This window comes from Lissotriton vulgaris, unplaced genomic scaffold (assembly GCF_964263255.1).
Source record: "Lissotriton vulgaris unplaced genomic scaffold, aLisVul1.2 SCAFFOLD_2649, whole genome shotgun sequence".
Taxonomy (NCBI): Eukaryota; Metazoa; Chordata; class Amphibia; order Caudata; family Salamandridae; genus Lissotriton; species Lissotriton vulgaris.
In genome coordinates this window covers 8,852-23,532 of record NW_028242319.1, presented here as the reverse complement: position 1 = coordinate 23,532, position 14,681 = coordinate 8,852, and the positions used below count along the sequence as shown (strand labels likewise).

Sequence of the window (14,681 nt, the reverse complement as noted above, 5' to 3'; positions counted from 1 at the left end):
AAACCAGACTTCTAGCATTTGAGGGCAGATAGTGACATTTCATGAGGCAGAGGGGGGGGAAGTCATCTAGGGAGGAGGACGTGGTAGGGGGTTGTGGATATCCAGGGAATGTGCATACGTCGGGTCAAGTTGCGCATTGTTAAGAAGATTAGCCTGGATAGTCTTAATCTTTTCATAAAAGAATGAATCTAACTTCTTACACTACTCATCAGTCGATTTACGATCTCTAGATATGACTTCGGGGTCTGGAAAAGAATTGACAATTTAAAAAATCTCCTTAGACTTATCTGCCTCCTTTATCCTTGTTTCAAAGAAGGTCTTTTTAGCTTTAAACAGCTTCCCATGGTAACTTTTTATTGCAAGCTTATAAGTAACTTTATCTTCTGACTTAAAGTTACGTCTTCATACCCTTTCGACATGTTATCACTGTTTTTTGCTTGCTCTGAGCTCAACATATTAAACGAGGGAGCCAATGGTTTTATCTTTGATTGGATACGTTTTATAATAGGGGTTAATCCATTGACAGTCTTAATGTGTGTTTGCAAGAATACTGAGAAAGAGCTCTCTGATCTCAAAAGGAGGGTTTTAGGCTGAGGGCCCAGTGGCATAGGTAAGCCTAGTGTTCAGGCACTCGCCATGGCTAGACCCCAATCTGCCCTGCCACCCACTTCTGCTGCAGCCTGATAACCAAGTTCTCCTAAACCTCCTGACCCTCTCCGGTGCCTTCGACACAGTCCCACATCATACCCTAGCCCACAGACGCCACGACGCAGAAAGCCGAAAACAAGGCCCTCAACTGGATCGGCTCATTCCTCTCCGGCAGAACGCAGTAGGTCAGACTCCCCCCATTTCCTCTCAGAACCCGCACCGGCCATCAGACCCACCCTGTTCAACGTCTACATGGCTCAGCTCGCATCCATCGTCGGATCACACGGACTCAACATCATAGAGTATGAAGACGACATCCAACTCATCTTCTCCCTATCCAACGAACCCAACAGCTCCAAACCCAACTTTCAAGAAGAAATGGAAGCAGTTGCTAGGTGGATGAAGAAGAGCTGCCTTCATCTTAACAGGGACAAAATTGAAGTACTCATCATGGGTCTACACCCCGATGCCCGGAACGATACCTGGTGGTCCCCAGCCCTCAGGAACCCTCCTTTCCCCCGCGGACCACGCATGCAACCTCAGAATCATCCTGGACTCCAAAGTCAAAATGGCACGTCAGATCAACGATGTCACCTTTTCCTGCTACCACGCCCTCTGCCTACTCCGAAAGACCCTCTACTGGATCCCCGTCGAACATAGGAAAACCATCACCCATGCTCTCATCAGCAGCAGATTGTACTACGGCAGCGTACTCTACGTCAGAATCAACAAGAACCTCACCCGCAAACTCCAGAATGACGCCGCCAGACTAGTCCTCAACCTACTGCCCCATTGCCACATCAGCCAATACCTACCGACACTACACTGGTTCCCCGTCGGAAAGAGAATCACCTTCAAGCTACTCACCCATGCCCACAAGGCCCTTCACAACACTGGACCCTCCTACATGAACCACCGCCTCTCATTCAATGCACCCCAAGGATCCCTCAGCTCAACCCAGCTCTCCCTTGTGACGGTGCTGCGCATCAAGAAGACCAGAACAGGAGGACGCTCCTTCTTCCTCCTAGCGGCCAAGGCAAGAAACTCCCGCCATCCGTCTCCGACAGACCCCAACACTCTCCAAGTTCTTGAAGGAACTCAAGACCTGACTCTTCGACGAATCACCTTAAGCATTCAGGAGTTGCGCCCCCTCCCTCCCCCGTGCGCCTTGAGACCCTTTCGGGCGAGTAGCTGTGCTTCACAAACCCCTGATTGATTGATTGATTGAAGTTCTCCTTTGCAAAAGTGCATCTTTTCTGGCTAAAGGCTACCAGGTGCATCCTTGATTCATCTTAAATGACAATACTAAAAAGCCCTGGCTCAATAAAGTGAATTATTTGTCCATGTGACAAAGTGGGAGAGGATGACTGCATACCTGTAGCATGCATTCTGGAGCCAAAGTGTGAAATGCTCCCCAAAATGCCAGGTGGCTTTGCATCAAACGTACGTACACTGCTTTTGAGTTCACCTTTGTGGTTATGGAGGCATTTGTAGCACAGCCACGCCAGTTCATGCACATTCCTCCTAAATTTAGAAATGTTTTGAGTATATATTTTTTGAGATTTGGAGCCAAAAATGTTAAAATTTTTAGAAAAGTCCTATCTTCAAAACTCTAGTCAGCCTAAGGATGTGGTGTACTTTTTCTCATCAATTGTCCGTATGTAGCAAGAGTTGTATGAACGTGATACAGACAAGATTGTATGTACAGTTTTATTACCAGGTAATTTTTAAATGGAGATTAAACAGAATACTAAAAATGCTTATTTTTGCCTACTTACATTTAAATCGTAATAAATGTTTGTGGGTTTTGTTTTTAACCTAAAGATTTTTTCTCTTTCTGTATGCTGTTAACAGACACTTTCGAACGCTGAAAAGATTATATGGCAGGCAAGTAATAATAAATCTACTTGGGGCAAAAGAAGGAGAAACCATGCTGAGCAAAGCTTTCCAGGTATGTATGTAGTAATACAATTGAATAATATTGGTGTTTTGCATTAATTTCAGTGTAATAATAAATAGTTCTAAAAAAAGTTATTCCACAAGCACTTTCACATTTGAGCTACATTTATTTTGGATTTAACTGGGACTCATTTCCAGAGAAGTAAATTTGTTTTACTTCCTATCCCTGATTCAGCCTTCTCTCCCATCCAATGTGTTTCTAATACAATTTGCTCTAAATCTGCCTACAAATATATTTACATCACCCTAAACACAGACCAGCAGCAGGAAATATTTCAACGTGCCACCCATGGGGCAACACACACGGCAGAGAGGGAGGCGACACTTTAACCTCTTTGGCATTACACCCGACAATGACTAGCTCATATGAAGTGGTCAAGAAGTGCGGGGTGCTGGTGAGTCTGCGGTGAGGAGGCAACACTTACTCACATCAAGGGGTCCTACTCAAATTTTGGTCTATTCTGCGGGGCAGTCCTTTTGATGATCCCCCAGAATCACTGGCTCAGAGCGGCCACAGTGCCTGGAGGTCATACTCTTTGAGCCGACCAGATGACGATAGCTACCCGATGGGAGGCAGGAAAGGGCGCCTTATAACCCTTCTGTTACTGGCTGCCAAGCAGACAATACTAGCGATTTGGGTCAAGCCATTATACCCTCTGTGAATAAATGGATAGAACGTTTGTGGTGGAGTGGGGATGGATAAACTTGCTAAAGGGGCAAGTGGGGAATGGAAACACTTGAGCAAACAATGGGGGCCATTTCATTCAGACTTTAGAGAACTTAGATGCGTAAAATGATTGTGGGCCTTACTAATTCTGGATCACACGAAGACAACTATGGATCACTGAGAATCCCAAAATACCAACACAGCCTGCGAGACATTGCGGACTAGTGCCACTCCATCGGCTGTCGACATATCTTGTACAACGTAGAGCAGAGATGGGAGGAGCAGGGCAGAGGAGGCAGGGGGTTCAGAGACTGCAGGGGTGGCTGGGGGGAGATTTGGGGGATGGTTCAAGGCTAGTTGGAAAACAAAAAAAAAAATATTCAACCTAAAAATATATTTAGGGGATGATTTATATGTTGGCTGTATACAGTAGTGAGTATACGTTCCGCCAACATGAAGGTCTGCCCGCCCGCCTGATTTAACTGTAAGCGGACCTTCAGTTTGGTCATGGCAGAGACTACTCTGTTTCCGCCATGACCAAACTTGTCCGACGGCCTAGGGGAGTAATGGCCATTAGAGAAATGCCTACATGTACGCCCGCCCAATTTAGATGGGCTGACATGTAGCAATTTTTTACGGTTTCTTATCGCCAGGTAAAGCCTGGTGGTAAGGAACAGTAAAAACATTCTAAATCTCCCCAAGCCATGGGTGAGGGAGCATTCGATTTTTTCTGTACAAAAACAAAATCCCATTTCAGGATTTCCTTTGTGTAAAGAAAAAAAATGACACTGTGCTACAGGGCTGCGTCCTGCTGATGCAGCCCCATAGCACAGAGTAATGCATTGCCAGGAACTGCCGTGGTGGCGGTTTCTGGCAATGTTTTTTGTAAATGACCACCTGCTCAGCGTTCATTTATAAATTAGGCAGGCAGCCGCTCCACCATAGGGATAGAGTAATTTTACTTTGCTCCCCATGGCTGAACGATGGAATGTCCTCCAAGAAATAAATCACCCCCTTAGTTCTTAAAGGCAGTTACTCGTGATCTACCTTTGTTCTTGACAAACAAATAAATGATTGCCTAAACCATTTTTGTACCATCAGATATGGCATATGTAAATTAATAATGGAGAACAACTTATCTTATTGACTAAATTAGTGTCTGTCAAACAGAGACTATATCCCTGAAATGAAAATTGAGAACCATCGTCAGTCTGGCTGGGGGCAAGGGGCTTGGTTACATTTAAAAGCTAAGCAGGGGATATATATGCCTCTTACACAGGGCAAACAATATTTATGCGTTACTTCTATTTTGGATGCTTCTGAAACCAAATGTGTAAGGCTTGGAATAATAAAAGTACAGAGAGTTTCTGCGAGCTCATACTGATAGTTTACTGCTTGTTGGAGTTCGTTGAAGAGAAAATAAAACTTTTTGCAAAAGGTAGAAGAATGATTGTGACTCTTCTGCAACCACTTGCCTCCCCCCCCCCACCCACCCACCAGCCCAGCCAATCCCTACCATACTTTCCATGCTGTCCATCTCTAGCTCTGCTTATTTTGTTCCCACTACACCTGAAGAGGTGTCTAAGTTAATATTTTTTTGTGGATCTCTTATAAAGCCATCAGTGTAACCCTCTTGATGTAAGTAACGTTTAAATCTATTATTCCCTCTATTTCTCTATTTTGTATTTGATATTTGTAGAGTGAAACATTATCTTATGACTGCTTGGCGCTATTTGACTTTTAGTAGAGGTGTAGAAATGGAATGACTGGGTTGTAAGGGTTAATCAGGTGTTAAGAAATTTCCTTAACTGGGGCTTAGATACTAGCTTCAGATATTCAAGGGAAGAAGGACTTGATGGCCTAGTGTCATCTAATGCAGATGACGTATGATGCAACTAATACCTAAAAAGTGAGTTCAATATTACTTTGTGTTGTTGATGCATTTTAAATGAACCATTGACAGCTGGAAGGTAAGCCATAAAAATTACATTTTTAAAACCCACCATATAGAAATTATTGAAAGGTTAAATTATAATCCTCTAAGTCCATACAACTACTTGAAGAATCGGTATTTTAACTGAGATGTGTTATACCCAAAAAAGGTCCCAATATTTAAATGCCTTACATGCCATACGAATAACATTTTGATTAATCTGCTGGCAGCATGTTATGAAATTGAACAGTTTTGGTTAAATTTGTTTGACTGTCAGCAGTTGCACAAATGTTTACAGAAACTTGTGGTGGAAAGTACTATTGTGGGGTAGTTTAAAGATATTCCGCAATTCTCTCCCTTATGGATTATTGGTTGTGGAGCTACTAGCTGTGTGGAAATTGATAAATATACCTAATTTTAGTGAATGACAGATTGAACCATAAGTGAACCGGCCTTTTGAGATACGTAAACAAATCTTACAATGGGCTGACTATTGGAGTTACACCACATCACTAAGGTGTCATACGACTATAAAAGAAGAAACCCCAAAGGAAGGGCAATGCAACACTAATATTTTTCTTTCTATGGAACGCACATCTGCAATACCATACCTTTTTTCCTTTTGATGCATCGCATGGGTTTTATCTTTCTCTTCTTTTGGGAGAGAAAGGAACTCTTATCCTATGATTTTATAATCACCCTTTAAATTTCTACCTTGGACTGCTTTTTTGTTGATGCTGCTGCTTTTATGCAGTTGACCTGGAATCGTTCTATGCCAAACTAATTGATTTTTGCTTTATTTCCTCTTATTGCCGATGCTCATGGACTCGCCCTGAATGGACTTTAAAATTGATTCCTTTACTCCTTTGCTTTAAATCATCTGTAGATGATGTTAAATAGAATCAAACAATCCTTCTGCCTTTAATGATGGTAGGAATCTGTAACCTCGTTTCTCATGTTTGTTTAAAACTATCCTCTTTGGATTCGAACCTCTGATAAAATCTGTATTCTTGTTCTACATGCTTTAATATTCTGTTTTTTAAATGTATTTTTATTGTTTTTATGCAGAAAGCATACAAAAAGAACACCTGACATACATTGAGAGTAGTGTATTTGAACCTTATTTCAAACTTGTGAGTTAGTCATCAATTAATGGTCCTCATTGGGTGACTAATCACGTGTTTTTGAAACTCCTAATTCCTACCCCCCTTACCGGCAGAGAAGGATCCATCAAATTACCATGCACTTCTGTGGTAAGCGTAATGCTGTGATCGGTCTAGCTGTAGGGGGCACGTACAGTTAGAGAGATAAATGAGTAAGTAGTGATTTGAAAATTAAACCTAAAGTTATTTATACCTCTTACGCTGGATCACAAGCAATGCACTGTACAAATCATTGCTCCAGGATGATCGATGGTGGCATTTTATTCTATGCACCTTCAAAAGAAGAGAGTTACCCAGTAAACCAGAAAGGACTGGGTTGTAATAAACAAAAACAAAAGGGGGGGTTCCTTTCTGTGTTGTTCAATTAGCTATTGAAAATTAGAGACTTTGCAGATAAACATTAACCACTTGTAACTAAACATGTAAGGATATTTATAAACCAAAACACTCTATAAGGTGCTCTTTGTACTCATATTTATTGATAGAAAAAAAACTTTTAGTTAAAATTGTACACTGCAGAGTTAGGCACAGTCTCTATTCAATATTAAAACCTGCACATTTCATTACATAGTAAAAAAAATGTTACATACATTTGTTACACAAACTTTTACAAAAAACATCAAATGCAATACAATGTTGCCCAAAATCACAATTGTCTTTTAAAAATGTATGAACATTTATATTTTAAGAAAACCACATGGAGTCCTTATGTCGACACGTTTCGGTGCTTGGATTTTAGTTTGTATAAACACCTTCCTCAGGACTGAACAAATATTAAAAACAAGATGTCTTCTTTCTGAAAAGACGAATAAATACCATTAGTTTACAATATCCTGAACAAGTGGAAAATGCCTATTTTTACCTATCGTGTTTATGTGCTCTGATATAGGCTGATAACGTAGCCTAAGAGAAGTTCTTTACTTTTAATTATTTCAGTCATTTATTTTCATTTGTCTCCTGGACCTCTTGATTAACTTTCAAAGTCCTCCTTATGGGTCTATTTCTGGTATGTTTGTTTACCTATTGTGGTAAAAAGGATAAATAATCAGATTTCTATCATTTGTGGACCACAAGGTTGTTTGATAGAATACCTAAATACAACTACTTACTTCGCAGTTGGAAATGTGGGCATATATTTATAGCCTACACGCTCAATTCAGCATTCATTAATTTCAGGCATGTGTATCCTTTACACCATTAAAAGTCCTGTTATTGCCATTGTACCTAGGGGGTCAAAGAATAATATCAATGTAACCTCTGGGGACTATACAAAGTGTTTTAATGAAAGTTGAGTGCGAGCTGCCAAACTTAAGTTGCAATTTTTATTTTCAACAGGGGCCTTCAGCTTGTCAGGCTCACTCTTTATATTGAATCTTGACAGTTTTTGTACGTCAGGGATTATTACTTTGTTCTCTCTGCTTTCGTCTTGCCCTGTTCGTTAGTGCAGCTAAATGGACCTGTTGGGGAATAAAATGTTTAATTTTTAACCAAGTTTACTTTTTTAATCTTAATGATTAATGGTAGCCAGATTTCTTTGATGCCTCTTCACTGGCTTCCACCCGCTAGCTTTGTCAATTCTGGGGATAATGACGGGCGAGCGTTCCCCTAACGGTATATTAAATGTTAGTGGGAAAAGTATCGTAGGCATCCGGCATTGATTTTACATAGTCCGGTCCCATGCTCAGCGCTCTGCTTTGCAGTGTAAGCTGCCTTGTATTAAGCAATTTAGTCAAAAAGGGGAGCGCATTTAAAAAAAGACTAATCCGATTCCAAGCATCGGTAAAAATAATCACGGGCGGCCCCTTCGCTTGGTTCACAATCCGGTTACATCTAACTGAAACCCATGGGTTTTGCCACTAACATTTAATATACCGTTAGGGGAACGCTCGCCCTGCATTATCCCCAGAATTGACAAAGCTAGCGGGCGGAAGCCAGTGAAGAGGCAACAAAGAAATCTGGCTACCATTAATCATTAAGATTAAAAAAGTAAACTTGGTTAAAAATTAAAACATTTTATTCGCCAACAGGTCCATTTAGCTGCACTAACGAACAGGGCAAGACGAGAGCAGAGGGAACAAAGTAATAATCCCCGTCGTACAAAAGCTGTCAAGATTCAATATAAAGAGTGAGCCTGACAAGCTAACGGCCCCTGTGGAAAGTAAAAATTGCAACGTAAGTTTGGCAGCTCGCACTCAACTTTCATTAAAACACTTTGTATAGTCCCCAGAGGTTACATTGATATTATTCTTTGACCCCCTGGGTACAATGGCAATAAAAGGACTTTTAATGGTGTAAAGGATACACATGCCTGAAATTAATGAATGCTGAATTGAGCTTGTAGGCTATAAATATATGCCCACATTTCCAACTGCGAAGTAAGTAGTTGTATTTAGGTATTACATCAAACAACCTTGTGGTCAACAAATGATAGAAATCTGATTATATATCTGTGGCACGGCGGTTCGCAGGGTCGTTGGCCTCCTGGCTCGCCTCTTGACTCGGACCCTCCGTCTGCTCCTCCGCGATGTTCTGTTCGGTACTCTCGGTCCCCTTCCTCAACTCTGCATCCGCTCTTCGCCTCTTCCGCTCCCGCCTTCTCCTCCGCAGTGTGTCCACACCCCGTATACAGTATTTCCTGGCTTTTCACCAATCCGGTTCCCGTGACGTCCTGTAGTGCCGGGCCTTCCTCCTTAGGTGTCGACGCCCACTTAAAGGAGCCGCTCTCTTCGTCCACGCTATCCGTCTCGTTTCCTCCGTCCTCCCACTCGTTGGTCTGTGGAGAAGTCGGAAATGTACAGTCAGAAGGGCGCGGGCTCCACCATTCCCGAGGGGTATGTTCTCCTACTCCTTTACAATATCCTTTTTACCACAACAGGTAAACATACCAGAAATAGACCCATAAGGAGGACTTTGAAAGTTAATCAAGAGGTCCAGGAGACAAATGAAAATAAATGACTCTTAAATAATTAAAAGTAAGGAACTTCTCCTAGGCTAAGTTATCAGCCTATATCAGAGCAGATAAACACAATATGTAAAAATAGGCATTTTTCCACTTGTACAGGATATCGTAAACTAATGGTATTTATTAGTCTTTTCAGAAAAAAGACATCTTGTTTTTAATTTTTGTTCAGTCCTGAGGAAGGTGTTTATACAAATTAAAATCCAAGCACCGAAACGCGTCGACATAAGGACTCCATGTGTTTTTTAAAAAATATAAATGTTGATACATTTTTAAAAGACAATTGTGATATTTGGTCAACATTGTATTGTATTTGATGTTTTTTGTAAAATTTTGTGTAACAAATGTATGTACTTTTTTTTTACTATGTATTGAAATGTGCAGGTTTTAATATTGAATAGAGACTGTGCCTAACTGTGCAGTGTACAATTTTAACTAAAAGTTTTTTTTCTATCAATAAATATGAGTACAAAGAGCACCTTAGAGAGTATTTTGGTTTATAAATATCCTTACATGTTTAGTTACAAGTGGTTAATGTTTATCTGCAAAGTCTCTAATTTTCAATAGCTAATTGAACAACACAGAAAGGAACCCCCCCTTTTTGTTTTTATTTTATTCTCTGCACACTTGGACGTCGAAGCTCACTTTCAATCCCTGCTATAATATTGAACACTACTAACCAGGGAAGATGGACAATAGTGGGGCTATAATGAGGTACCAAAAGTTGAGCAGCATTATTGCTGATGTAGTTAAACATGGATATTTCAGCTGCCAGCATGTTGCATCATTAAATCAGCCAGTGCTACTAGGAAAAATTGTGCAACATTTCTAAATCTGGTGCCATATTGAGGTTGTGAACCTCGTATCATCTTATCGTACACCCGACCCGCTCCCTTTTACTTCACAATCTTCACTCTTTTTAGTATGTTTATGTCCATCAGCCTAAGCAAGTGTAAGAAAGGTAGGCTTCGGAGCCTTCATTGTTCACTTTCCCCTTAATAAAACACAACCTCTCGCACATCAGTACATTTGTATCATTTTAGTAGGAGGTACGGTGCAGAGCTCTGAGGTGGATTCAGAACACTCTTGCTCTGCAGTAAACGATTTTTTAAACTCCTTTTTATTGGCATTTACTAAAGCATAGATATAAATTCAATCTTTTCTATCTCATGCTGTTGCAAGTTGCTTTCTACATATACATTATTAGTTGCTTGTTCTGTTGCACCATACCGTTTATAATGTATGAGAAATTAGGTGGGTGTCACATCCAAAACAAAATTTGCTGAAAAGGGGACCACTGCATAATTAATCCATTTAATCAGACCAATATGTTCCTCTGTTGGGGAGTGGTGGGGTTTGGAACAAGCTATAATATCATGTAAGGTACAGAGTTTGGCGGGTGCAGGGAGATGTAAATGAAGGTAGGTCTTTGTTGGGAGACCTGCAGCCTAAGAGGCTGGAGAAGCCTTTCTTAAAGCATGTGTGTTCCCTCCCCTAATTCCTAACCCTTAATCTGTTAAGGGGGTGTTATGTCGGGGTCCTGCCTTGCTCTACTATGTATTCAGTCTCATTGACTGGTGTATGTGCTGTTCGCCAGTGCTCCTAGTTGGAGCCTGTAAAGCTGACCGACATTCTATCCCTGGCTCACCATGCTCCAAATGAGGTGAGCAGTTCATGCCATTTGGCTACGATGGATTTTTCCTAATTTTCCAACCTTCTGTCAGTAAGGACAGGCTCTCGGCTTCTGCCCATTTTTTCACCCAGCTCATCCAGTGACGTAAAGGTGAGATGCATCAGTGGACTTCCTTGACATGGACACAGCTCTTTTAGCTAACAGTAGAGCCAGATCTAAAAACCTAGACTTCGCCCTCCCCTCTTTGGGGCTCAAAGATGATCCAGTATGCAACCTTCAGGAGTGTCTAGGCCTGTTCTGTCAGCTATTATCTTAATTTAGGTGTCAGCATCTACCCTGTACTGTTTTAATCAGAGGCCTCCCCATACCATGTGGAAAAATCCAGAATCCTCTTGCCAAGCACCTTGGGCTTTTGGAAGAGTATACACTTTCAGATATGTTATGTAGTTTATGTATTATGTAGGGGTAAGGTATGTTCTTTGTAGGTTATTATATGGGTTTGTGATGGGTACATACGGCCCATATTTCTCGCCTTGGAATACTCCCTAGGTGCTAGACTGGATCCGGAAAGCTTTCACCAGCAATGCTACTGCTCACTGCTAGGTGGTGCAGTGCCACTCCTCATTGACTCCGCATTGACCACCCAAGAAGTGGCTGACCGGAAGCACATATACGGACCACCTAAGCAGGCTATTGTCATTCAATTTTTTCCATGCCTTAGGATGTGAAACTTGGGCTCTGCTCCCAGTTTTGTCGGCCTTTCAGAGACTTGCAAAAAAACTAAAATCCTATGTGCCAGGAAGGGATATCCCCTCCTACGGCTGCAGATTTTAAACCATGTAGCAACTGTAAAAAAACGAATGTCGGTCATGAACCTGCACGAGATGTGCCTCTAGGGTTTAGGCTGGGGGTATGACTGGAAGTTGTGCAACAAGTTTGCCCTCATGCTGTGAAAGGTGATCTCAAGACCGAGACATGAAGCTGTATGTCTCTGAACACAAGAAGTTGTGGGCCTCATGCAAAGCCCGCTTTAGGTCGAGAAGTGGACTCGCTCCTGAGGTCTCTCTCAGGATAGGCCAACTTTGTGGTCGAATTCCTCTGGCAAGCTTAGGTCCTACCATAAACACAACCAAGGGAAGCAGCACTCAACCCCATCCCTCCACTCTCTATCTATATAGAAGGTAAAAGGGCATCACTATGTCAGTCCGCCTCCCTGAACATTGTGCTCCCAAACCCGGCCGCTGATGCTATACCTCACCACACAACAGAAGCGTTCACATGTGCCTCCTGCAAGTTCTCATGCAATTTCCACTGCCTCGGCACACATCTCACCCACCAACAGTACACCCATTAGCCCACTCGCTCACACATCCCAGCCACCCATTCACGCTCACATAGACCAAACACCCCCATAACAAGATTCCATACTTTCGTACATGCTCTTCAACACCCACTCGCTTACCAAACACGCCACTGAGATATGGGGCCTACTGCACAGCCACGTCCTGTTGGCTCATATCTCCTACCCATTTTTACTGGCTTACCCTTTTCAGACTAAGCACTTGGCACTTTAAATGTGCCTCTCCCGCATCGGGTGCCTGGATTCAAGACCTACCCTGTTGCATGTGTGATAAAAGCTCAATTCAAAGCATTAGCCATTTATTTTTGTTTTGCCACTTGTACCAGGAGCCAAGACGCCGCTTCCTGGCACCTCATCTACACAAGGCTAATATGAGACACTACAAGGAAAGGCTATTGTTTTGCTGTACTCCGTTTTATAGAATCAGTATTTCACATTAAGTAGGCTTATACAACTTAAAAGCTGTTTTTCGGTCGTTCTGTCTGAATTTGTAACTGGCAATGCATTTTAATCTCTTTAAATGTTATGAATTGATCGTTCTTGATTTTATTTGGATAAGCGATAGGCGTTTTATATGTTATAATTTAAAAAATCTGTGGACTGGTTTTGTGTGCTTTTATGTAGCCTAGGTGGGTGGGGTGAGCGAGAGAGAGACTCAATCAAAGTCTCCTTGTTATCCAATCATTGGACGTGTGTGAACCTTTCATGTTTGCAGTGTGCAGAATGTAAAGAAATCAATAAAAAAAATCAGTGCTTTTGTGACCTTTGACATCGTTCTCTAAAACAGTACTCAATAACCAGTGAGTCGGTCACTATTTGTGACCTGCATTAGTGTCAGTGCAGACCACAAGTGGGTAACTTTTCAGGAAAGTCAAACTAAATATTGAGCAATTTTTGTTAAAAAGGAATAAATAACACCACCTTCATCTTTTGATCTATGTAGCACCAGTAGTTCTATAAACAAATGATTATACCATGATTATACCAAAATGTTTGCCACTTATACTTCACATCTTATTTCTTTCTTTCTCCTTCTCAGAATCACTTAAAAGCCTCTGAGCATGTTAATGATGTTCAGATGGTGAACTTTGACTACCATCAAATGGTTAGAGGAGGCAAAGCAGAAAAATTACAAACTGTGCTAAAACCCAAAGTTCAGAAATTCCTGGAAGAGTGTGGATTTTATTTTTTTGACAAGGATGGAGTTCAGAGGTTAGTTTGATTTACAGTTTCTTTATTATGTCTTACTAGATGTACTGCTAATAACGTTTTAATGTTTACAGAGTCGTCATACATTGATACATTCTTGCACTTTTCAAATGTTTGCTAGAAGAGTCAAATCATTCACTTCCCATTCTTTCTATTTTCTTTACCCTCCCACTTCATGTGCTCCCTAAGCTGTACTGGCTGCCCATTGAAGAACGTATTCAGTTCAAGGTGCTGTGCATCTCTTACAAAATCCTGATGCACCAAGCCCCCATTGGGCTATCTGGCTTATTGAAGCCCTATATGCACAGGTGTGCTCTGAGATCCGCCAATCATGGGTTGGCCGGTGTCCCTCGAGTCGGGAGCGCAAGGGCTGGGGGCCTCTCGTTTGGCCTCTTGGCGGCCAAACTCTGGAACACTCTCCCAGCGCACATTCGAGACATCCCTAATCTTTTGACGTTTTGTAAGTCTCTAAAAACCTGGCTGTTTCCCACTATCTGATGTTTAGACGCCTGTGGGTCTCGCTGTTCCTTCCTTGGTTTCTGGTTGCGCTGGGCGCCTCGTTGCTGAGGCAGCCATGCGCATTACAAATCTTTTATAAATAAATAAACTTCAGTTTTTTTGTTTCTATCCTTTACATATGCTTTCTTTTTGTTCCTTTTCATTCTGTTTTTTTGGTTTTTACTTGTTTTTCCTTGTGTTTCCTCATCTACTGTGTTTTCTGTTTCTCAATATTTTTAGACCTAGTTTGACAGGGCAGCTAAAACCGTATAGGTTACGATAGCCATAGTGCAGGCTTCTTTGGGTCAGCCCTCCTTCATTGGTTTGAGACTTTTCAATGCAATGTATTTCGTTTATTCATTGTGTCAGCAATGTGTTCTGTTATGGTATGCATGTTTTAGGTGTTTTGTGACATAGTTTTTGTACACTCAATTTGCCAAATACCTTTAAGCAGTCAGGTAGGCCATTGCTAACCATTCTATCCCCTTCTGTCTAGCCTGTGTTAATGCATTTAGTCAGTTTGTGTCAAAGGTACCAGTAAATGGTGAGTACCACTGGTTGGTGCTCTGAAAAATGAGATAGGGGCAGAGGCTAATGAAAGGGCGACACTGGTGGTTCCTTTTGCTTTGTCTTATATTGATATGCAGAGATG

At 41.6% G+C, this 14,681-nt stretch overlaps 1 protein-coding gene across 1 annotated transcript in view; it reads left to right on the top strand.

Moving 5' to 3' along the window:
* Positions 1-14,312, top strand: part of LOC147668996 (polyphosphatidylinositol phosphatase SYNJ1-like) — a 287,979-nt gene extending 273,667 nt beyond the window's left edge. The window contains exons 8-10 of the mRNA XM_086948301.1: positions 2,503-2,599; positions 13,362-13,534; positions 14,270-14,312. Of these exons, the coding sequence (XP_086804427.1) occupies positions 2,503-2,599; positions 13,362-13,534; positions 14,270-14,312 (313 nt within the window). The remainder of the gene's footprint in view (positions 1-2,502; positions 2,600-13,361; positions 13,535-14,269) is intronic.
* Positions 14,313-14,681: the final 369 nt, after the last annotated feature.